At 36.9% G+C, this 25,859-nt stretch overlaps 2 protein-coding genes across 4 annotated transcripts in view; both read right to left on the reverse strand.

Annotated features, from left to right (window-relative positions):
• Positions 1–2,118: 2,118 nt before the first annotated feature.
• On the reverse strand, positions 2,119–5,759 carry ccr12a (chemokine (C-C motif) receptor 12a). Of its 2 annotated transcripts, none has more exons than XM_005168425.6 (2): positions 5,703–5,759; positions 2,119–5,619 (listed from the first exon to the last, which is right to left on the reverse strand). In XM_005168425.6, the coding sequence occupies exon 2, from the start codon at positions 5,600–5,602 to the stop codon at positions 4,535–4,537; it is 1,068 nt and encodes a 355-aa protein (XP_005168482.1). In that variant the 5' UTR covers positions 5,603–5,619; positions 5,703–5,759; the 3' UTR covers positions 2,119–4,534. The 2 variants fall into 2 exon arrangements, with proteins under 2 accessions (XP_005168482.1, NP_001038492.1); NM_001045027.1 differs by having other exon boundaries at positions 4,535–5,622; positions 5,703–5,727.
• A 1,704-nt stretch (positions 5,760–7,463) lies between these two features.
• Positions 7,464–25,859, reverse strand: part of si:ch211-106n13.3 — a 65,913-nt gene continuing 47,517 nt past the window's right edge. Inside the window, exons 19-27 of one of the 2 annotated variants that reach the window (XM_073919404.1) lie at positions 25,117–25,188; positions 21,169–21,204; positions 20,788–20,832; positions 17,800–17,832; positions 17,360–17,506; positions 16,444–16,498; positions 10,376–10,567; positions 10,223–10,300; positions 7,464–9,161 (exon numbers count right to left, since the gene is read on the reverse strand). In XM_073919404.1, the coding sequence (XP_073775505.1) occupies positions 8,971–9,161; positions 10,223–10,300; positions 10,376–10,567; positions 16,444–16,498; positions 17,360–17,506; positions 17,800–17,832; positions 20,788–20,832; positions 21,169–21,204; positions 25,117–25,188 (849 nt within the window). In that variant the 3' untranslated portion in view covers positions 7,464–8,970. Of the gene's footprint in view, positions 9,162–10,222; positions 10,301–10,375; positions 10,568–16,443; positions 16,499–17,355; positions 17,507–17,799; positions 17,833–20,787; positions 20,833–21,168; positions 21,205–25,116; positions 25,189–25,859 lie in introns of both variants that reach the window. The other variant, NM_001045014.1, reaches the window with a different exon arrangement.

The following is a 25,859-nucleotide window of genomic DNA, read 5'->3' on the forward strand; positions in this document are numbered from 1 at the left end:
GAGTATCTCTGAACGCACAACACGTCCAACCTTTAGGTGGAGGAGTTTGATGAGTCTCGATTTCTGCTGCGACATTTGGATGGTAGGGTCAGAATTTGACGTTATGTCCATCCCTTTATGACAGGGGAGTCAAACTCAATTCCTGGAAGGCCGAAGCCCTGCGCAGTTTAGTTCCAACCCTGCTCCAACACACTTACCTGTAGGTTTCAAACAAGCTTGAAGGACTCAATTAGTTTGATCAGGTGTGTTTAATTAGGGCTGGAACTAAACTGTGCAGAGCTGCGGCCCTTTTGGAACTGAGTTTGACACCTGTGCTTTATGACCACAGCGAACCCATCTTCTAATGGCTACTTCCAGCAGGATAATGCGTCATAAACCTCAAATCATCTCAGACTGGTTTCTTCAACATGACAGTGAGTTCACTGTACTCAAATGGCCTCCACAGTCACCAGCTCTCAATCCAATAGAGCGCGTTTGACATGTGGTGGAACAAGAGATTCACATCATGGATATGCAGCCGACAAATCTGCAGCAACTGAGTGATGCTATCATGTCAATATGAAGCAAGATCTCTGAGGAATATTTCCAGTACCTTCTTGCATCTACGCCACAAAGGATTAAGGCAGTTCTGAAGGCAAAAGTGGGTCCAACCCGGTACTAGTAAGGTGTACCTAATAAAGTGGCCGGTGAGTGTATGTGTAGGTGTAGCTTTAATAACGATTTAAAGGGGTAGTTCACACAAAAATGAAGATTTGCTGTTAATACACTGACCCGATTAGGCCATTCACGATGTACAGTAGATGTTTTTCCTTCAGTAGAAGATTAAAAATTACTTTTAAATGTTCGACATTTTTATGCACTTTGTGGTCTTACAGTGGTTGGTTTGGGCAAGACATGAAATATTCTTTACAACATTATTTATTACGAGTAAAAACTTGAACAAAACTCTTGCTACATGAGAGCTCAATGTATCATCGTGAGTCACAGGTATGAATTTTGTTACTGTACGTCTGTATGTTTTTTAAGCCATTGCATTTTACAAATCCTAAAAGAAGAAGTTTTGTTTAATGTTCTATTGAAGAAAAACAGCTTCAGAAAACATTACATTTGAGGAGAACTACTTCTTTCAAAACTTTATAATGATGCAAAGCGATGACTGCTCATGAATGCACACAGCAATGATCTGCTGCTTGATTACAAACCAATGAAATACCAAGAAACACTCTGTACAATTACCTGAAAATCTAAGGGATGCAGTCAAGTCATTCTTAACGAGAATTAGTAAATTTTTAAAAAGTTTGTATGATGGTGGCATGATGGCTCAGTGGTTAGCACTGTTGCCTCACAGCAAGAAGGTCACTGGTTTGAGCCCCGGCTTGGCCAGTTGGCATTTCTGTGTGGAGTTTTTGCATGTTCTCTCCTTGTTCGTGTGGGTTTCCTCCGGTTGCTCCCCCAAAGTCCAAACACATGCGCTGCTATATGAATTGAATAAACTAAATTGGCCGTACTGTACGTGTGTGAATGAGTGTGTATGGCTGCTTCCCAGTACTGGGTTGCTGCTAGAAGGGCATCCGCTGCGTAAAACATGCTGGAATAGTTGTCGGTTCATTCCGCTGTGGCACACTGCAAAAAATGCTTTTCTTACTTAGATTTTTTTGTCCTGTTTCTAGTCCAAATATCTAAAAGTTCTTAAATCAAGAAGCATTTTCTAGACAAGCAAAACATACTGTCTTGTTTTAAGAAATAATATGCCAAAATGAAGTGAGTTTTTCCTTAAATCAAGCAAAGTAATCTGCCAATGGGGTGAGCAAAATAATCTTATCACAAATCGAAAAACAAGATTATTTTGCTTACGCCATTGGCAGATTACTTTGCTTGATTTAAGGAAAAACTTTTATTTCTTAAAACAAGACGACATGTTTTGCTTGTCTAGAAAATGCTTCTTGATTTAAGAATATGTAGATGTTTGGACTAGAAACAAGACAAAAAATCTAAGTAAGAAAAACATTTTTTGAAGTGCAACCTCTGAAACAGAGACTAAGCTGAAGGAAAATGAATGAGTTGGTATGATCACTATCTGCAAGACATGAACAAACAGCACACCACAGATAAAACCTTAAAAAACAACCAAGCAGTTTATTAAGCAGTAAAATTAGACATATTACATAAGCAAAATGCAGAGTGTGAGTTTTGATCATCATAGTTTAATGTTGACAGGACGGGAAATGTACTCTTTATGAGACCTTTAAAGGGACTTTAAAAAGGTGTAGTTTCCATATTGCTCAAAAAACAGGCCACCGGATAGACTGAAGAGATATCAAGCTTCCCCTTTTACAAGAATCAGAATTCTTGACAACAGCATGATTTGACATGAAACAGAAATCTTCACACATTTTTTTTTTGTATAAAAAAAGATCATTTAAAAGAATATTTGTGAACAAATATTTACATATGTACAACAAATGACCGCAATTACATCAATGCTTTTGTTTTCTCAATGTGATGGAGCTCAGATGCACAATGCATTAAATGAGAGCTTTCAGTCAAATATGTACGTTAGATAAAAGTAAGCCCATGTGGCAGAATATACTCTACATTTAAAAGGATCGTTCACCCAAAAGTGAAAATTCATCCTTTACTGAGTCTTCCCTTGTTCCAATCCAGTTTGAGTTTTTATTTTTCTTTATTTCATTTTTATTTTTTTTAATACATGTTGTGCCAAAGTTAGCTATAAAGCTCATTTACATCTGAAGTCGATGGGCAGGAAGTTGTAACAGGTTTAACAATATAAAAAAATAGTACAATATATACCCACATTACAATACATTATAGTCAATAAAATGAAATCAAAAGAGTGGTTGCATATTTGATTAGCGATTCTGTTGTTTTGAACACAAAAGAAGATATTTTGAAGAGTGTTGGAAAACGTAACCACTTCCAAACACTATGGCGTCAGTGGCTACAGGTTTCCAACATTCACTGTAAATAAGGCACACAATTGATTGGTGTTGGGGCAACATGAAGGAATTAGGTTAGCTTAGTAGTTTTTACTTATTTAAGTGAGTAGAACAAGTGTGTAGTTTCAGCTCAATTTAATAAGTAGTTTGAACAAACAGCCAATTTAATTTGAGTTTTTTGGTGCTCCACTGGAAAAAGGTGGTTTGCCATTTCCAGTTTGGAGGAAACTCCTTACCCGTGGTGGAGGAGTTCAAGTATCTTGGGATTTTGTTCATGAGTGAGGGAAGGATGGAACGTGAGATTGACAGGCGGATCGGTGCAGCGGCTGTAGTAATGCTATGTTGTGGTAAAGAAGGAGCTGCGCCGAAAGGCAAAGCTCTCGATTTACTGGTCAATCTACATTCCTACTCTCACCTATGGTCATGAGCTTTGGGTCAGGACTGAAAGGGCAAGATCTCAATGCAAGAGTAGAGTGGCATGTTACACCCACGTGGCCTGTTTCCACTGAGTGGTATGGTATGGAACAGGTTGGTACAGGTCATCTTTATCAGACTTGCGTTTCCACTGCCAAAAGGGTACCGATGGTAGAGAAAGAGAAGCGGCTCGCGATTTGAAAGGCCTTGTGAACAACTACGAGGCACAAGGTAAATTCTGTTCTTCTTCTTAACTTTGTGGCTATTCGTCAATATGACGACAAGGTTTGTCTAAGCTCGGGTCAACCAAGGCTCGTTATTATATGTATACATCAATACGATGTAATCTCTTGGCTGGGTATTTAATAATGGCACTTCCTTTGTTTTTATTCTCCTGGCTTGTGCACGAGCTAGTGACGCTTCTCTGTCAATTTTATTGTGCTAGATATCCCTTCGAAAGGGTACCTAAAAAGTGGTACAATACAGTTCGCTTTTAGTTACCTTTTGACAGTGAAAACGGCCATAAAAGCAAACCGAACCGTACAGCACCACTCAGTGGAAACGGGCCATTATAGAAAGGGTGAGGAGCTCTGTCAACCGGGAGGAGCTCGGAGTAGAGCTACTGCTCATCGACATCGAGAGAAGCCAGCTGAGGTGGCTCGGGCATCTGTTTCGGATGCTTCCTGGACGCCTACCTAGGGAGGTGTTCTAGGCATGTCCCACCGGGAGGAGGCCTTGGTGAAGACCTAGGACATGCTGGAGGGACTATGTCTCTTGACTGGTCTAGGAATGCCTCGGGATCCCCCCAGAGGAGCTGGAGGGAGTGTCTGGGGAGAGGAAAGTCAAGGGTTCTCTCCTGAGACTGCTGCCCTCACGGCATGGCCCCGGAAAAGCGGATGAAAATCAATGAATGAATTTTTTTATTGTTCTTCTAAACATCTTATTTTAACAAAAACATCTTAACAATTTAACATCTTCAACAAATATCTTCACAACAAAACTCAAACTGGTTAGGAACAAGTAAATGATGGAGGAATGTTAATTTTCTGGTGAACTTTTAATTCAAATGAAGATTGGATTTCAGACTCTCTTGATTCTTTGTGTCCTCTCAATGACACATTTCTAAACAAATCTTTTGTTCACCTGTCCGCCACTAAAAATGCTCAAAAATCAGTATTTGGGCTCCTGAATGACGTGTTCTTACTGCTCTGTGTAGACCACATGGCATCAATCTTCAGACATGGTATACGCTTGGACAGAAGCTTCAGAAAATGACTCTGGAACTTCTTCCCCAAAAAAGTGTAGAAGACAGGACTGATGCAGCAGTAGAGATAAGCAAAGTTGCGAGTCACATACAGCGCGTAATCGAGAGCATTCGAGCAATCGTTCTGGACCTTGAAGTACGTCTTAATGGCTTTTAACAGGATGACCACATTGTAAGGCGTCCAGCAGATGAAGAAGGTGAACACAATGATAAAAATGAGCTTGACCGCCCTGCACTTCTCCATCAGTCTCGTGTACATGATTCTGATGGTGATCCGAACATAGCAGTACAAAACGATAATCAGAGGAACCATAAAGAAGAGGAAAAACTGCTGATAATAGCCGATAAGCTCCCACTTTGTGAGGAATGTCTGATTGTAACCGGTCATTTCGCAAAGCAAACCGTCTTCTGTTTTCATTACGTCGTACAGAACTATATCCTTGATGCTAGCCACAATACTGACCACCCAAACAGCGGCGGATGATCCGAATGCATATGCCATTCTCCTGCTCTGGGCTGCTGCGATGGAGTGGACCACGGCTAAATAGCGGTCAAAAGTCATGAGGGTGAGGAAAAGGATGGAGCTGTTGAAGCCGACTGAGTAACAGCTGCCGACAAACTTGCAAAGATTCTTACCGAAGATCCATTCGGATTTGTGGTAGACTGCCCAAAAGGGAAGACTGGAGGCGAAGATGAGATCTGATATCACGAGGTTGAGTAAGAAGATATTGGTGACCGTGCTGAGCTTCTCGAACTTGTAGATGATACACAGCACCAGTCCATTCCCAAGCAAGCTCAGCAAGAAGTTAATATAGTAAAACGCTGGAAGAAATGCAGCACTGAATCGAATCACATCGGCTTTCTTGCATAAAATTACCTCTGCGGTTACGATGCTGCCTTCATAGGTCTCCTCACTGTATGTCTCGTTGAAAAAACTCTCGAAATCACTCCAATTAGTGTCAACCATTTTTGGTGTCTTGCAGTCTGCTGGAATAAAATCGATATGATTAGTATGCATCTTTAAATTGAGGTTATTCTGAGATCATCATATGTTTGGCTTCACTCACCGATGGCTTGAGTAAAGGAGCGAGTGTGAAACTCTCCGCAGCTTAGAATAAACTGACGCAAGCGAGATGTAGGCTACCGAGAAAAACCCAGCAGCACACATCCTGAAACTGAAGAGTGTTTCAAATCCGACACCGTCAGCAGTACGCAAAAAACACTATTAATAGAATGACATGGAGCATTTCTTTTCATTTCCTTTAAGACAGAGAGTTGAGCCACAATGAAACAATTCAAGCAAATGTTTTTGTAATCCTAAGAGTTTCAATTGTCAGCTGCACAAATCAATCAAGTTCAAACCAGACTAAAATGCTACATGCATTAACAAAGAAAATAATAAATATTATAAATATTAATTATAAGAAAATAATAAATAGACGATAATAACTGAGGTTTGCACAGTCAACCGACAGCTACATTCTACCAGACATGTTCAAGTGATCAAACTGAAAAGTATACTCACCGGCCACTTTATTAGGTACACCTTACAACTACCGGGTTGGACCCACTTTTGCCTTCAGAACCGCCTCAATCCTTCATGGCATAGATTCAACAATGAAATATTCCTCTGAGATTTTGATCCATATTGACATGAGAGCATCACACAGTTGCTGCAGATTTGTCAGCTGCACATCCATGATGTGAATCTCCCGTTCTACCACATCCCAAAGGTGCTCTTTTGGATTGAGAGCTGGTGACTGTTGAGGCCATTTCAGTACAGTGAACTCACTGTCATGCTCAAGAAACCAGTCTGAGATGATTCACGCTTTATGACATGGGGCGTTATCCTGCTGGAAGTAGGCATCAGAAGATGGATACACTGTGGTCATAAAATGACATGGTCAGCAACAATACTCAGGTAGGCTGTGGTGTTGATACGATGCTTAATTGGTACTAATGGACCAAAAGTGTGTCAAGAAAATATTCCCCACACCATTACACTACCACTACCAGCCTGAACTGTTGATAGAAGGGATGATGGATCCATGCTTTTATATTGTTGACGCCAAATTCTGACCCTACTATCTGAATGTCGCAGCAGAAATAAAGACTCATCAGACCAGGCAATGTTTTTCCAATCTTCTATTGTCTAATATTGGTGAACCTGTGTAAATTGAAGCCTCCGTTTCCCATTCTTAGCTGACAGGAGTGGCACCCATTGTGGTCTTCTGCTGCTGTAGCCCATCCGCCTCAAGGATCGACGTGTTCAGAGATGCTCTTCTGCATATCTCGGTTGTAACGAGTGGTTATTTGAGTTACTGTTGCCTTTCTATCAGCTGGAACCAGTCTGGCCATACTCCTCTGACCTCTGGCATCTTCAAGGCATGTGCGCCAACAGAACTGCCGCTCACTGGATATTCTCTCTTTTTCAGACCATTCTCTGTGAACTCTAGAGATGGTCGTGCATGAAAATCCCAGTAGATCAGCAGTTTATGAAATACTCAGACCAGCCCGTCTGGCACCAACAACCATACCATGTTTAAAGTCACTTAAATCACCTTTCTTTCCCATTTTGATGCTCGCTTTGAACTGCAGCAGATCGTCTTGATCATGTCTACATGTCTAAATGCATCAAATTGGCTGATTAGAAGTTGGCATTAACGAGCAGCTGGACAGGTGTACCTAATAAAGTGGCCGGTGAAAACATTCTTGTTAAAAGTAGCAAATATAAAACAGCCCTTGAGTTTAAGTATTTTTAAATTTCTTTGTTTCTTTTTGACAGAACGATGCAAGTGTTACAAGCAAAAGAACTAATAATGAAACAATTCAAGTAAATGTTTTATTGTAATCCTAAGAGTTTCAAATGTCAGCTGCACAAATCAATCAAGTTCAAACCAGACTAAAATGCTACATGCATTAACAATGAATGAATAAAAAACATTAAATAATAAATAGATGATAATTACTGAGTTTTGCACAGTCAAACAAAACAGACGTGCTAAAAAAACGACAGCTAAATTCTACGAGACATGTTCAAATAGTCAAACTAAAAAGGGTAATTAAATATATATGAAGACAAATAGTAGTTAAAATGTTCCTATAAAAAGTAACAAACACAAAACAGCCCTTGGGTTTCTCAAATCTTAACATAAAGCCCATAGAAATTGCTTCACATCCCGTGCAGAGGTAGCTTGTCGGGCAGTGCAGTGGATACAGTATAGTTTTCTTATAGTTTTCTGTAAAGGAACAGTTCATCCAAAACAAAAGCTAAAACTGACAAATAAATTGGTCACAGGATGAATGAGAATCAATGATCTACGTACAATACGCAAACAATGCGCAATGTTTGAAAGCATTTTCACCAAATACTGATATACGTTTTAGTGTTTCCAGCTCAAAGCTACTGTATGGCTTCAGAAAAGTGACTATTTTTATGAAGCTAGCTGTGTCAGTTTTTTGGAGCTCCCGATAATTAAATAAATAGCCGGCAGGACATGCGTCATGATGATTTTTATATAAATGAATAAGCATCTTAAACAGCTAGGCTCAAGAAAATATGTCTATAGTGACATTTTTTGCAGAAGTTAGAGTATATTACATTTCCTTTAGTGCATTTTACAGCAGTTTAAAGGAAAATGCCTAATGAGGGGCACTAAAATGACATTTTATTCAATGTATGGCAAGGAGAGAAGATGGTTCATGCCGCTGCAATTTAGAAATCACCTATAACAAATTCTAATTATAAACTGATAGTGTTTCTAACAGTGTATTTGCTAAAGCAACTATGCTACCTTGCTACCAGACGAGCTACTGAGCCATGTTCATTAAAAACGTTGATATTAATGTGAGGCATACAATTTAGTGTTTCACTGCCCCCAGTCTTCAATTTAGCTGTAAACTGAAGAGAATTGCTACTATAGGTATGTTTTGTAAAAGGGATGGAAGACACATGTTTTTTTTACAGTTAGCGTAAGTAGAAACACATTCAACACTAGATTCTCAGAGAGGAAAACAAGTCACACGTTTAAAGTCAAGATCGTGACATCATACTTTAGAGTAGTGTTTCTCAACCATGCTCCTAGAGGACCACCAGCACTGAAGGCTTTGGATGTCTCCTTTGTCTGTCACACCCATTTTCACCTCTGCTAATGAGCTGATGATGTGAATCAGGTGTGTTTGATTAAGGAGACATGGAAAATGTGCAGAGCTGGTGGTCCTCCAGAAACGTGGTTAAGAAACGGCTTTAGAGGTTGTAAGTTCCTGAGGTCAATGCTGAGCACCAGAAATGTCCATTTGAGAAAGAAAAACAAACTGTACAGGATCATCCTGACCCTAAAAGTTGGGTCCTTTCCTGAAAGGATCGTCCCGAAAGCCATAGGCTTGATAACAAGAGGATGGGTCACAAACACCCATAGACCCTGGGGGCCCACGTTTGCCTGGGATGCCCGGAGTGCCAGATTTCCCTGGTGGACCAGAAGGCCCAGGATATCCCTCACCGTCATCCCCACGTGAACCTTGCAATCCTAAGAAAAAGATAACATTATTTTTGGACATACTTGCAAAGACAAACAAACAAATTAAGACTTATAACACTTTAGTTTAAGTACTAATTTTCTTATTTTCTGTATATAATTAAGATATTAACTGTTTATTAGTCCTAATAAAATATGATCTTTTTCTACTTCTCCAGTCCTGTTCAAAACCTAAACCCAACTACTACTTTAATAATTATTATTAAGCAGCAGTTTAGTAGATTGTTGAGCTAAAAGACTTATGCTGCGTCCCAATTCACATACTATACGTCCTAAATTGTATTTGAAAATAGAATTAGTCTGTCCCAAATCGTAGTATGTTGAAAAGAGTATGCCAAAGGTTCTGGGAGGGTTTACTATTTCCAGTAAAATATTTAAGTGTAGTAGCGTCCATACTCTAACCGCTGACACCGCCCACAGTACATTGCAAGTTGGACGAGAATTTGATTAGAACTACAAACGCGGGTGAAAAGTGTAAATAAACTTCAAACATGTGAGACCAACTCTCAAGTAGAGAGGTTTTGGTAAAGATGTTTGTATGACTGTTAATTAATATCTGGCCCACTGGAGAATATTTAAATGGCGTTTTCTGTCATATTTTATCTGCAACAACAATGTGAACTGATATAAAGACGTGTTTGGACATTAACCGCTGAATGCAGAATTATCTAAAGACCTGAGGAGATTTCTCTGCATGAAAGACTTGTGAATGGCAGATTAACCTGCTGCTGCTTCTCCAATAAGGTAGGAAATGAAATATGACAGAAATGTGGATGATTGACAGGGCTCATAACTAAGCAACGTAGCGATCTGTTAACGAGGAAGTAGTATGTCCCAAAGCTAGCATATTCTTGTTACACATTCAAAAGTAAATATTTTTCCTTCACAAAAAAGTACATACTTTTAGGGCTTAGTATGTGTATGCGAATTGGGACGCAGCATTAGTTAATGGTTTGTTATGAAGCGAGAACTGTACCTTAAAATAAAGTGACCATAATAATAATAATAAATAACTACTGTCATGCATTAGTATTTTCTATTTATTTTTTTACCTTGTTGGCCAGGTGGACCTGGCAACCCAATTTCACCCTGTCCTTTAGCACCTTTTATACCCATCGGACCAATATCACCTATAAGAAAAACATCAAATCGTTTTAGTACTTGTCTCTAATCTTCCTGTGAATTTATAATCACAGTATAATCACCTTTGACTCCCTCAGGCCCTCTGCTGCCCGGAGGTCCTGGATATCCTGGAGACCCTGCCCTGCCAGGATACCCTGGTGGTCCAGATGGGCCCGTTGGGCCTGGGGGACCTGGATCGCCTGCTGGCCCTCGTTTGGTCTCACAGTGCTGGCAGCTTCTTTGCTCCATTGCCTGCAGGAGCTGTGGCAGCTGGGCTGTTAAGGGAATATCGCTTCTTAAAGAGACAGTTCACCCAAAAGTCAAATCTGTCATCATTTACTCACCCTTCCCCTATTACCTATTTGAGTTTCTTTCTTCCATTGGACTCAAAATAAGATATTTTGAAGAATGCTGGTTGATGTTGGTACATATTGACTTGCTATGTAATATGTTTCCTACTATGGAAGTCAATGGGCGCCAGATACAAGCATACAGTACTTACAGTATCTTCTTTTGTGTTCAACAGAAGAAAAAAAACATATCAGATGATGAGGTCATTTACATTTTTGGGTGACTTATCCCTTTTTGACTGGTATCTGGCATTAGAATAGCAAACAGATTTGCTAAACGGGGCAAAATAAATAGCGAGAGACTGCAATTGTATAAAAGAGCAGATGGGTGCCAAGATCTATGAGTATTTCTGCTGACAATGTACAAATTAAAGAACTGCAACAAAGAAGCTAATTTCCATAATCATTCATTCATTTATTTTCTTGTCGGCTTATTATTAATCCGGGGTCGCCACAGGGGAATGAACCGCCAACTTATCCAGCAAGTTTTTTACGCAGCGGATGCCCTTCCAGCCGCAACCCATCTCTGGGAAACATACACACACACACACAATTTAGCCTACCCAATTCACCTGTACTGCATGTATTTGGACTGTGGGGAAACCGGAGCACCCGGAGGAAACCCACGCGAAGGCAGGGAGAACATGCAAACTCCACACAGAAACACTAACTGAGCCGAGGTTCGAACCAGCGACCTTCTTGCTGCGAGGCGACAGCACTAGCTACTGTGCCACTGCCTCGCCCATTTCAATAATAATCAACAGTTAATATCTACCAACAATAATCAGTAACACAGGCACAACATGGGCTGAGACATCCTTTAAAAAATGGAGCAAATTCCAGTAATCTGACTACTGCAAACATCAGCAAATCATGTTGCGTAATTCATTTAAATAGTTCTCTTTCATACATTTAGCATCTGAAAGGAACACTCATACATGTACAGTATATGAAATAATGTTACTATAAAGTAGCAATAAAATAAAGTAGTTTCTTAGGACAAAAGAGGGCATATGTTGGAAATCCACATAAAAATCAGCTAAAGAGAAGTAAAAAATGTACATTAAAATTATCATTTAAATAATTCAGTTTTATTTTAGTCTTCCATCAGCAGTTATAAAAAAATTGGATATCACAACAAAATTTGTAATTAAAAAAAAAGTGCATGTTTTTGATTTATATTTTGATCATTTTCCTGGTCAACAAACCAGATTTACAAATAACTGAGGTCATCACCTCACACAAAGTACAATTTTATTGAATATTTGATTCTATTTAATTCAGTTCAATTCATGTTTATTTGCATTACACAGCGCTTTTTACAATGTAGATTGTGTCACAGCAGCTTATCATAGTTCTAGTAAGATTCTAGTGAACAGCGTTGTTCTATGGTCAAGCATTTTTGTACAACAAAGTCATTTTACATCCTATTGACCACTAGTTTGTTCCTGTTTCATGTCTCTAATCCTCACAATACAACATTCAATTGTTAATTAATTCCTTTACTTAATCTGAGGATCATTTTACTTTGTCGACCTCTGATAAATCAGGGACTAAGCCAAAGGATAGTGAGTGAGTGAGTGATTGAGTGAGTATTTACCTAATCATATGCAATGAGCAAGCACAAATGTTTGAGGTGGACTTTTGATTTTGCAATAATAACCATCTGACTGTCTAACAATATGTGAAAACATCCAGCATCATTTATAATGGTGAAGATGGTGTAATATACGCCAGTATAGCAGACATATTTAAAATGTAGTTTTGTGCTGGCTCAGCACATGGATTTCACAAGCTCTTTTAACCTTTTCCTCTTTTTTTCAGAGAACTGAAAGTTGCGTCAGTGCTAACACTATATGTTTTAGCTATCTAACCACGAGGCACACATCCACACATTTAACATAAACACAGTTGCTCCTGAGTATCTCAAGTCTTTCTTCCAAAATTACTAGATGGCAAAACAAAATGCTTATTAATAAAGAAACACTTTTAAAAATACTAGTGATGCTCTGTGGAAAAGTTATTAGACAGTATTGTGAGGTTGTAGAGGGAGAGAACTAAAAAAAATCTGGGTGTGGCTTTTGATGCCAATTTTACACTTGATCCACATGTGCGAAACACAGTCAAGACGTTGTTGTTTTTTAAATCTGAGAAACATTTCCAAACTTCATTCCATGTTGCCCTTTTCTGTAGCTGAAAAATTAATTAACACCTTAACTGCTTAGTTGTTGGCTGGAGTCCCAAGAACAATACCCTAAGCAAGTTACAATTAGTACAAAATTCAGCCGCTTTAAATTCTGACTAGGACCAGTGGAAGAAAACACATAACTTCTACTTTGAAAAGAAATTGCATTGGCTTCCTGTCCGTTTTCGAATTGATTTTAAAATCCTCACGCCTGTGTACAAGTCCTTGAATGGTCTAGCATCACAATATTTATCTGAGCTTTTAAATCCATACACCCCAAGTGCTTTACATTCATCTGAAGCTAGTCTTTTAACTGCACAGTCAACGCGACTAAAATCTATGGGAGATTGAGCATTCTCTTGGCACCTAATTTGTGGAACTCTTTACCCTCTGATACTTTTACTTAAAACGTACTTTTTTAGGGTAGCTTTTAGATGATTTTTAGATATACACTACCTGACAGCCTTACCTTGTCGCCTATACAAGTTTTAGGAACAACAAATAATAAGCTTTACTTCTAGTTGATCATTTGGTATCAGAAGTGGCTTATATGAAAGGCAAAGGCCTCTAGATTACACTTATTTTACCAAAGTAAAATATGATCATGCCATGATTGTTAATGATTTAATTAGGACAGTAAGGTCTGACTTTGCTAGGACAAAAGTCTTGTCGCTTAACATAAATAATGTCCAGTATAGAAAATAAAGTCATGCTGCAGTGGAAACAGAATGAATATTGTGTTTGACTCCCATGAGCTTGGAGGACTGCATCCAGACATCTCTGCAGACTCAAATCACTTATTAATAAAGTCATCTGGAATGACAAAGAAAGCGTTTTGCAGGACTCCCAGAGTTCATCAAGATTCTTTGGATTCATCTTCAATGCCTCCTCCGTCATCTTACCCCAGATATGCTCAATAATGTTCATGTCTGGTGACTGGGATGGCCAATCCTGGAGCACCTTGACCTTCTTTGCTTTCAGGAACTTTGATGTGGAGGCTGAAGTATGAGAATTAGCGCTATCCTGCTGAGGAATTTGCCCTCTCCTGTGGTTTGTAATGTAATGGGCAGCACATATGTCTTGATACCTCAGGCTGTTGATGTTGCCATCCACTCTGCAGATCTCTTGCATGGCTCCATACTGAATGTACGTAAACCCAAGCCATGATTTTTCCTTTACCAAACTTGACTGATATCTATGAGAATCTTGGGTCCATGCAGGTTCCAATAGGTCTTCTGCAGTATTTGTGATGATTGGGATGCAGTTTGACAGATTATTCATTGGAAAAAATCGACCTTCTGTCACTTTTCCAAATGATCAACTAGAATTCAAATTATTATTTGTTGGTCTTACAACTGGGATCAACGACAAAACTTTAGATATTGTATTAATATTATTATTATTTCATGTGTTTTTAATTATTGTTATTATTCAATTTTTTTTTGCATTCATCCTTCTATGTACCTTTTACTCCTGTACAATTTATATGTCTGTAAAGTGCTATGAGATGCTACTTTTAAAGGCGCTATATAAAAGTAAAGATTCTTATTAATACTATTATTAATATTATGTTGTGGCTGTGTTGCTAAGTTGGTTTTCAGCAAATATTGGTCACTAGGTTATAAATTCTTGCATAAGCATGATTTGTTAACCAAATGTTTTGCTTATGGTTATAAATTTGATTACAGATTGAAGCAAAAGTATGATCAAAAGTAATAGAGCTGCATATTTCATTAGGCATCTTAAAGGTGTCAATCTGGATATACAGACACCTCTAACTTCTAGTGAAAGGTTGATGCGACTATTTTAAGTTTCATGTTTCTTTTTTGGACTGGACATTATATTGTTTGAGCATCAATATCGCAATGTGTGTATCTGCAGTAGTCACATCGCAGGATTGGATACATACATATATATATATATATATATATATATATATATATATATATATATATATATATATATATATATATATATATATAAATAATTTTCAAAATGATGACCATGTTATTTTACATTTGATTGTTCAATTTCTTTACATGAATACTGTTAGGCTCACCAGAAAACCATAAAGCACTGTTTATTTCTTTTATTTTTGCTAGTAATTTATTATAATTCATGCAAATCCACTGCAAAGATAAATACTTGATCATCCCAAACTTATTGAATGAAATGTTTCCAAATAGAGCTATTCAATCATCATTCACCACACTGAACTGAGCTAAACTGAACTTAAACACTAAAAACTGAACAACTCTGTTCCAATTACTATGACCATTTATGTGAAGCTGCTTTGACACTATCTACATTTTAAAAGCGCTATACAAATAAAGCTGAATTGAATTGAATTGAATCTGGTGAAATTGTATTCTTGTCACAATATATATTATGTCAAAACAAAATATGACATCAAATTATTCCAATATCGTGCAGCCCTATTCCCTTTACGGCATAGATTAAAAGTAATTGAATCAATTTATGGTGACTTTAAAGACATGGCATGAAAAACTGGAATTTAAAGCAGTGCTTCTTGTGCAGTGTGAAACCTACTTTAAACTGTATCTCAATCAGGCAGTGAGTATTATTGATTTTAAACAAACTAAAACTTATCTAAACTTATATAATACTTTCTATGTATGTGGGACTCTTATTTTGAAAATGGGACAGGTTTTAAGTTAGAATAAAGGAGTGGTTTTATGAAGCAGGCAACCGTGCATGACTGCAGAGTGCTCACAGCTCACCACAATGCAAAATGCAGGATATACAGATTATAAATATTTTTAGCATCACCCCAAAGAGGCATACGGTCTGTTTAACTGTATCTTTTGTTAGGATATGTATATGATGAAATGTGTCACATTCATTTGTAATGACGCAACAAACACATGTAAACTGCTTTATATGAGTATTTAATGTATGTTTATGCATCATGTCATACCACTCAGCTCTGACTATCATGTTTTTGGAGTGAAAGCATGCTAACTCGTAAAGGTTGATATTAATTCCTGTCTGTGTTTTCACATGTTACAACATTAAATACACAAAATACAACCTCAAATGTATCTGTCAGCCCATTTTGTCCAGTATAGTTGAAATGTAGCCTATATTTCGTCCATAACATAACTTTTTCTGGTGTCAAAAAGACACACTCCTTCTAGCTAAAATAAACCTCGCCACCACTTTAGCTGAAAAGATTTTACAAGGAATCTACTTAATTTGTTAAAAAATAATTTAACAACTGAAGCATGATTAATGTACATGTGTGTAATTCTGAGTATATCCCGCCCCTGTTTGTGTCTGTTTTTGTTTTTGAGAGTGTCAGGCACTGACATCAGGTGCTAGACCGTCAGAGCAGACCTCATTAAAATTTACAACCCTTCCAAATATGGTCAAAACCAAGCATACCATAATAGCGCCAATTCTTAGGATTGAGAATGAACCTGTAAAAACCTTTACTGGATATTGTTTGCACTTCCCCAGGCCACATACCTTCAATTTAGATATAATAAAACTATTTAACCTAATGTTACAATGCATTCTATGGCACCTTTAACGATGTCAACTTCACAATTTTATTGCAGTGAAATGGGAGTCTTACCAGTCCATTTGAACTTACTTTGAAGCACAGCAGCACAGATCTTCATCAGCTGCTCTTCTGAAGGCGGTTTTCCCTGTAACACACAGTGTGTCACATTTGAACAAGACCATCACTATCATGTACACTTTAGCCCCTTTCACACATACAGACCTTTCCGGAAAATTACCGGCAATTTTCCGGAAAGGTTGTATGTGTGAACAGGTCCTTTTTGAAAATACCGGTAAATTCGTTCTGGCTATTTTCCGGAAAGAGAAGTTGTAACATTACCGGCAATTTGCCGGAATGCTGCGCTGTGTGAACGCAGAAGGAATATTTCCGGAATAAGCGCGTGCACGTCTAGAACGTGCTGACGTAAGACTTCTGCTTTAGCCAATCAAAACAGTCAGACGCATTTACGTCCGCGCGGTTGGTAAGAATAAAAACCTTTGAATATTTTTCCAGACGCATTTAGCTGCTAGAAGTTAGTCAGATCACGTTTATATGTTCTCCTTAATGCCAACTGTGCAAATAATCATCGATAAGATGCTTATGATAAGCCGTTGTTTGTTTACCTTCAAGCTTTGCGTGTGCCCATGAAACAGCCTGTGAGCGGCAGCACACGCACATATTATGAACACCTCGACATGCAAATATGATCCTGTGAAAGTTGTTTACAATATTGATCATCAAAAGAGTTTGTAATTTAGTCAAATGTTTACAAATACAAGCGCTGCCGTTTAAAGCTCATTTGTGGTGAATGATGTCAGAATTTACCGGTATTTTGGAATGGATGTGTGAATGCTCTTTTCCGGAAAATTTCCGTAACGTCCTCGCCTGTGTGAACAGCGCTTTTTTGAACATACCGGTAAAGTCGTTCCGTAAATTTTCCGGATATTTTCCGGTATCACTGTGTGAAAGGGGCTTTTGTATAAATATTCATAAATATCACACTCACTGGTTTCCCTGGGTAACCTGGAAGTCCTGGTTGTCCTGGTAACCCATCTAGTCCTGAAAAGCCTTGAGATCCGGGAGGCCCTGGCAGACCCACGTCTCCTTTTTTCCCATCAGCGCCTCTGTTCCCAGGATCTCCAGCTACACCTGGCTGAGAGTAAGTGGAAAGGAAATCTCTATTCATTTCCAATGATGCAACAAAATGAATTCATAAATATCAGAAAGAAATACATATGTTTCTATGAATCCTTCAGCTTTTGGTCACATCTGATCATATGAGCAATGTAAAAAATTGTGATTGAGTTGCAAAAAGATCCCACAATGGTTCTAGCCTCAAAACCTTGTATCTTGTTTTAGTCTCTTGTAGGGAAGTGAGAACCCGTAAGATTGTGACTCATGAGGAACCGGCTGTGAGACTTTGACAACAGTTGTTATGTTTTGTACCTCTCCTTTGTTTCCTTTCAGGCCCGGTTCACCCTGTTGAGAAAGACAGAGGTACATTTCAGGTTTTAGGTCTAGTTCAGTTGATTTGCATATGTATATTATGACAAATGACAAATTTCATTTACACATACAGTAAATATTTTACACATTTTATAAGCATGACTTTTGAAATAAGTCAGGAACACTTTATTTTAATTTTAAGGTGATATAGTTACAGTGTACCTATTCTTTAACTACTTTTAATTAAATGGGTGGTCCAGAGTGTATTATTAAGGCTTGGTTGTATTTATAAAATGCAAAGCAATGTGAGCCCATGCTTCATTTGTAGAAAATCAGGTTATTTTTTCATATATCTTACTTTGATTTTATACTGCTACTCAGCTAACATGAAAACGACTGTCATATTTCCTTGTTCGTCTAAAGACCCGTCCTCAGGAGGCTCTGATTGATCAGCTAACATAATGTGCTGTGATTCGCAGATCAGCGCCACGTCACCAGGAAGCATCTCTGTTATAGCTTTACAGCGCCTTTGGCCACGCCCCTTCGCTGCGCGGGGTGTATGTGTGTAACCTGAAGGGTTTATGACATTATTAGCCCGGATGTATTTTTTGTAGTCCCTACACTTCGTTCGCTGTAGACTTTTCTAAGCTAACTCTGTAAAAGCCAATATCTCCCTTTGCATTGAACTTTGAACGTATAACATTTAGAGATGTTGTTTTAGTTCACACAGCTACATTACACATCAACTAAAGTTAAAATATGATATTGTAGTGGACCACCCCTTTAACTACATTTACCTATGGTTGGGGTTAGAATGTTGTTTAGGTATAGGGTTAGTTACATTTAATTATGCATAATTAATCGTTATAACAGTAAGTGCATGGAACATGGGTCACTACATCACCTTAATTTAAAGTGTTACCTAGAAGCCTGTTAAGTAAACCAATTCTGCACTCATCTAATTAAAAACACAACATAAACAGTTCAAATGGTAACATTATTCTCCAGAAATCCTTCTAAAAGGTGATTTGGTGCTCAAGAAATTGTTTCAATCATTATTACAGTGAAAACAGTTGTGCAACTTCATCTTTCTGTGGAAACGCTAACATATTTTTAGGATTCTTAGATTAATAGAAAGTTTGAATGAACAGAATTTAAAATAGAAACAACCTTGCAAACTTTAAAATGTTTTTACTGTCATTTTACCATACTAACCATATGTTTATGGTTTATGTCTTTACTAACCATAATTTTAATCATTTATTCTTTTAAAATTTTTACTGAGAGCCAACTGTTTAAGACTGTGTATAAATTTAGAAAGCTAAATTCACGTTAACTGAGTTAAACCTTTATATATATAGTCATATGTACAAGTGAAACTTGCTTGTGACAAGACTTTTTTACCACGATACTGCACTGCGGTATCATTATTTTCTTAGTTTCTTTAGTAGAAATATCTAAAAAGTTTTACATCAAGATGGAAGTAAAAAAAAAAAAAAAAATCCAAAATAACTCAAAATTATGAGTGTTTCTCCTTAAAACAAGCGAAATAATCTGCCAACGTATGAAAAAAAATTTAGTATTTGCTTTAAAATAATATTATTTCACTTACCCTATTGGCAGATTATTTTGCTTGTTTTAAGGAAAAAACTCACTTAGTTTTGACTTTTTATTCCTTAAAAACAAGACAATATGTTTTACTTGTCTAGAACAAAGTTACCCAAACCTTTTCTTATAAAGAGCCAAAACCCAAGCTTAATTAAAGGCTGTGGGCCAAAGTTGAATATACCAAATTGTATTACATTAAATTAGCCATGGATAATTTCCTAATTCATTTGCTAAGATTTTAAAATAACTAAAAAACGTTCCTTTAAAACACATTAATTAATGATGCAGTATCATTTTGAACTGTTTATAATGATCTCATTACTGTAAAAATATAAACAATCCCATTTATAACACAACAGGCCCGGATTGGCTAATCGGGAGGCCCGGGAGAATTCCCGGTGGGCCGGTCCGTTTTTTGGCCGCGAGGGCCGGTGTCCCTAGCTCCAGAATCTGTTGCTCTCAGCAGTCACACTTTTTAAATTAATTTATTTATTTACTTGACCACAGTCTTCTTATTCATTAATTTATGTATAACCAGCCTGCAGGTTAATGATGATATATATATGTTAGATGAGTCACCTCCCAATATATAACTGTTGTGGTCCAGTGGTTAGCAGTTTAGATTACGATGCTGCCGACCCGGGTTTGATCCTCGTTTGAGTATGTTATTTTTTTCATTTTTATTGTTAAGACATATAATACTGTTAGGGTTGTTGAACATTTTAATATGGTCAGTCATGAACTGAGGTGGGCCGGTCTGAGTCTTGAAACTCCAGGGCTGAAAAGGAGTCCCACTCCGGCCCTGTAACCTAATGGAGTTCAATGCTGAACACACTAGTCAAGCTGCTCCTGCCTTTGCCTTAATTTGCTCGCCGATGTCTTGTGCATCTGTCAAGTGACAGTATTTACATGTGAAAAGTCAGATGGGATGGCGAGCCAAACCAAAGTTTACCATGGGCCACCTTTAGCCTGCGGGCCCTACTTTGGACACCTCTGGTCTAGAAAATGCTTTTTGTTTAAGGAATTTTTAGAAATTTGGACTAGAAATAACACAAAAACTCAAGCATTTTTTACAGTGTGGGATGTCTATGTTATGTGTTTTAGTATTTTATAAATATTTTAGTGCTGCGCTAAGCTCTTTTGTATGCCCAATAAGTGATTATTTGCTAACCCAAGCTTAAATGGTCATTAGGTTTCTGTGAAACACTAGACTCTAGACTGAATCTAAGTCTGTGGGATATTATCATTTCCATTGCAGAAGCAATGTGGGTGTCGAATACTGCATCAAAGCTTAAGGCGTAGGTTTTACAAAGATATTCAAACTCATATCTAATAGTATGCTTGCATTACCAACATCACTAAGGAAGAATAAATACATACATGTTTTCCATTGACTCCAGGTTCTCCTTGGTTTCCTTTCTCGCCCTGAAATAAGAGTTTTAAGTGTTGTCATGCTTTAAAATATACAGTACAGTATTATAATGGGGAAAAACAAGCATGCAATAATTAGTCTTATTAAAAAAAACACAAGATCAACCAGTCTGCTTCGCTTTCTTACTACAACAGAGTGTGCAGTTCCAGAATAGGTCAGCTTTTACAAGTAAAACCAATGTAGAACAGCTGGTATGTCATAATAATTCATGTTATGGAAAACGCAACGGCAGTAACACCTTTTTTTTTTCACTTCCTCTTTTCTCTCTCAGAACATGTTTCTTTTCAACAAAGGGAAATTAAATGTCACAGATGTCGATCACACTATACCTGACTTCCTTTCGGTCCCAATGATCCGGATTCACCCTGCAAATATAAAATGATGGCATTTAACCATGCAGAAGAAAAAAAATAATAAAGTATTTTGAATAAAACTATCAAATGCAAAGATTTTGTCGAGATTGCAATAATTAACAGTAATTTGGCAAATTTTAATTTAAAATATGCACGCTCAATGCTTATTCTGAAAAAAATATTGCCCATTTTCTTTGCCTAAAGATGCTTTCTCACTAGCTATTTTCCATCCACCTATCGTTATGTGCATTTTGGTGATGCACATAAAAAAACGGCTTATGGAAACGTCAAGATGCGCATATATTTTTAAAATGTGCCTAAAACGTATGCGCATAAATGAGTAGGATAAACGTCTTATTTGCTTATTTGATAAGAAAAGATGCGCATAAACTATAATGGAAACACTTTTACTGAACAAATTCCAGTATGTGCATTAAAAAGGTGATGTGATTTTGTTTTAAGACATCATGTGATTATAAAAATTAGTGTGAATGGATAAACCAGCAGGCTGGGCACATTGTAAAACATCTGAAATGTTGTTTAGGTCATTCTGAAAAGCCTTAACCATTTTAGAATTCATGAATTTCCTCCAGAATTGTCAAGAGCATCTGTGCTCTGCGTGTCACGCCTTCAAACACTACCAAGCCTACATTGTTTGTCAGCATACTGCCTTCTGAGGTGCAAATAATTTATTAAATAAAGAAAATTCAGTTTTTACTATTGATATTTGCCACCAGTTAATCAGGATGTGATGATTTTGTTCTCTTTGACTCGTTGGATGGAAACGCTGCTTTATTCGCACAACATCCAGTTTTGCGCATTAATTTAATTTGCATCATGGATGGAAACATAGCTATTGCCAAAGGATACCATTAGAAAGGAAGTCGAAAGGAAGAATAGAGAAGAAATTATTTTTGTGGGAGGGAAAATTAGTAAAAAAATAGAATGATTTTTAACGATTTGTTTTTTTTCACATTTTAATGGTAGAAAATGGACGGAGGGGGGTCTAGAACCTGCAACATTTACTAAAACAAAATGTGTGATTTATGTGACAATCAAAAACCCTATGTATTTTGTAAATGCACATTTATAACTCTTCTAGTGAATAATTTGTTTTACTTTTTGTGTGGCGTTTTTTTATTTTTTATTTCTTTGACAGGTTTTTTAAGCTTCTTTGAAATGTTTGTTTTAATTGCTTTGATTATGTGTTGATTTGATGTGGATTTCTGTCAATTATTTGTTTACTTGTTGTCAATTGATTGTTACCACAGTCAGCTCCTGCTGATTGATTGGGGTGATGATTTAAGTCTGGCTTATCAGCTGTTTCTAATCTGTAGTTAGATGTTCTAAGATGAAGATGTATGTTTAAAGTAGGGCTGCACGATATTGGAAAAATCGAACATTTCGATATATATTTTTATTCTACGATATATATTGTGATAGGAATACAATTTCACACAATGCGTTGAATAACTATTTGGAAAGCATTGATCATTTTAGATTGTTTGGGATGATTCTGTAGCGCAGTGCAAACAATATAAGAAACAATCTACAAGCACAGATCAATTCAATAAAGAAAAATATGCTAATTATGTAAACAGCATTTTACTGTTTTTAAACTGAAATCAGGTATACAGTCGTTGAATAATTAAATGCATAGTCTTCCTTTTGTAAACAATTTAATCAAATGAATCCTTATTTATTTGTCAAAGCTACAAACAGTACAATTTCTTATGCCTGAATGCTTTTAAAACCCTCACACACTGCAAAAAGTACATTGTTGAGAAAACACAAAAAATAAGGCAACTTGATGCAGTAAGAACTTTGAGTTATCCCAACAATTGTTTTTAGTTTTTCAGCATATGTGTTACACAGCGGATGCCCTTCCAGCTGCAACCCTGTACTGGCAAACATCCATTCACACTCAGACACCTGTACCTCATGTCTTTGAAGTGTGGCGGAAACCGGAGCACCCGGAAGAAACCCACGTGAACACAGGGATGCCAACTGACCCAGCCCGGTCTCGAACTAGCAACCTTCTTGCTGTGAGGCAACTGTGCTACCAACTGCGCCACTGTGTCACCCCTCATTTAAGCAACTGATAAACAAGCTTAGTTTTTGATCGTCTTTCTATCATCGATTTTTATGTAATCAATTCTTATTCTAAATTCCTAGTATATATGACAGAAAGAGTAAAGTGTGCTGAACAAATGGTGATTTTGTTTTTTACAGTGCAGTCACAGGCCTCAAAAAACACTTGCAAAATGATCAATTATAATCCAGACTCAACATTGCAGACCCTGCGATGTGATTATTGTGAATGATCACATTGCGAAAATGATGCTGAAACTATATATTGTGCAGCCCTAGTTTAAAGCCTTTGGAAATGTTTGTATGTGATGTGTTTTTGTGCCCTGATGAAGGCTCTTAAAGCCAAAACACATTGACATTTATTTTTATTCCATCACATTGTTTAAGTGTTGCTGGAGTTCCTTATTTATTTATTTTTTTACTATTTTTTACTGTTAAAATGTAACTTCTGCATTTTTTAAATGAAAATGTCATAATCTTACAGTAAAACGAATCTCTGGTGATGCAGATGGAACTTTTCCAATCATTTGGTCAGCTTATAACCTTGGCTTCATGCAACTAAGCAGAAAACTAAGCAAGACACAAAACTAAAACGGCCCAATTTTTAATTTTAGCATTAACATCCACAATAGTCACATCACATGATGTGCAATGTAGAGTTATTATAAATTCTAACCATAATACAGTGAAAGTTTTTCATTTGCATTTGAGTTTAACCATTTAGGTACAAAAAATATGATATAGTTTATTTTATTATTTTTTATAGATCAAGTATTTAAAATATATTGAATTATTTATACAATGAAAACTATACAGTGTTATATTGCAACTGATTATTCATTTTCTTTACCTAAATACTGTCATGTTCTCCATCAAACAATAAAGTACTGATTATTTCATTTGCACTTTTGCTTTTGTTGTATTTATACAGTATTTGCTTATTATATTTTATGCAAATGAACTACCTACAAAATCATCCCAAATAATCTAAAATTCAAGACATCAGGTGAAATTGCATTTATCACTATATATATATATATATATATATATACATACAGTTGAAGTCATAATTATTAGCCCCTCTGAATTATTAGAGCGCTTGTTTAATTTTTCCCCCAATTTCTGTTTAACGGAGAGAAGATTTGTTTCAACAAATTTCTAAACATAACAGTCTTAATAACTCATTTCTAATAACTGATTTATTTTATCTTTGTCATGATGACAGTAAAAAATATTTGACTGGATATTTTTCAAGACACTTCTAGGCAGGTTAGGGTAATTAGGTAAGTTATTGTATAATGATGGTTTGTTCTGTGGACTATCGAAAAAAAAAATGCCTAAAGGGGCTAATAATTTTGTCCGTAAAAGAGTGTTTAAAAAATTAGTAACTGCTTTTAAAATAAAATAAAATAAAATAAAAAAATAAAATAAAATAAAAAAAATATTATCAGACATACTGTGAAAGTTTCCTTGCTCTGTTAAACATCATTTGGGAAATATTTAAAGAAGAAAAAAACAAAGGGGGGCTAATGATTCTGACTTCAACTGTATCGCTGAAAACAATAAATATTGCAAAATCATTTCTTTCTCCTACAATAATCTGTTCACACTCGAATAGGTCACAATAATGAAACAAATTTGTTAGATTAGACTGTGGTAGAGTATGCCATTGACTGCACACCTACAGCGATACCATCATCTCTCTTTCGATTTCATAATGCGTGAAAGCCGTGTATATAAAAGCGTATGCCATTTAGCTATTATTAATCCACCTCACAACTCTGACTTGAGCTAATTTCCGGTTAGGCCTGTCAGTACTGAAGACAGACATACCTTGTGGCCTTTAAGCCCTGGTGGACCCCTAATGCCAGGTGGACCCTGAATGCCGTGCTCTCCATCGGAACCCTGTGGACACATATAGACAGTGCTTATACTGTTCCATTGTGTAGCATCATTATATGCATTGAGTAGTGCTTTTTTTTCAATAAAAATACAGCAAACAAAACACCACTTATATAAACATTTTTAAATCAAACTATTTTAAATACAGCTACTCTATGGCTTTGGAAGAATTGTACGATACGCTTGTTTTTTTTTTTTTTTTTTTTGGAAATAAGCTAATTTTACAAGTCACCTAGAGTTAAACTGTTGAGTTTTACCACTTTTTTAACCAATTAATTCAATCTTTGGGTCTGTCAGGAGCAATTTTAGCTTAGCATAGATCATTGAATCAGTTTAGACCGTTAGCATCTCACTCACAGATTTCAAAGAAAGCACTTTGGTAATTTCCTATTTAAAGCTTGATTCTTTCTGTAGCTAAATCATGTACTTAGACCAACAGGAAATTATAAGTTGTGATTTTTTTCCAGGCCGATATGGATAGGAACTATACTCTCATTCTGGTGTAATCAAGGAACTTTGTTGTTTTGCCATGGCTGCAATGATATTAGGCAGCGCAGTTACCTATTTACCTAGATGGGGACTATTTTCAGGCACTGCATAATATCATTGAGCCTGCTGAAACCATGGTATGGCAGTAATGTTCCTTAATTATTACGCCAGAATGAGAGTATAGT

This window comes from Danio rerio, chromosome 2, assembly GCF_049306965.1.
Source record: "Danio rerio strain Tuebingen ecotype United States chromosome 2, GRCz12tu, whole genome shotgun sequence".
Taxonomy (NCBI): domain Eukaryota; kingdom Metazoa; phylum Chordata; class Actinopteri; order Cypriniformes; family Danionidae; genus Danio; species Danio rerio.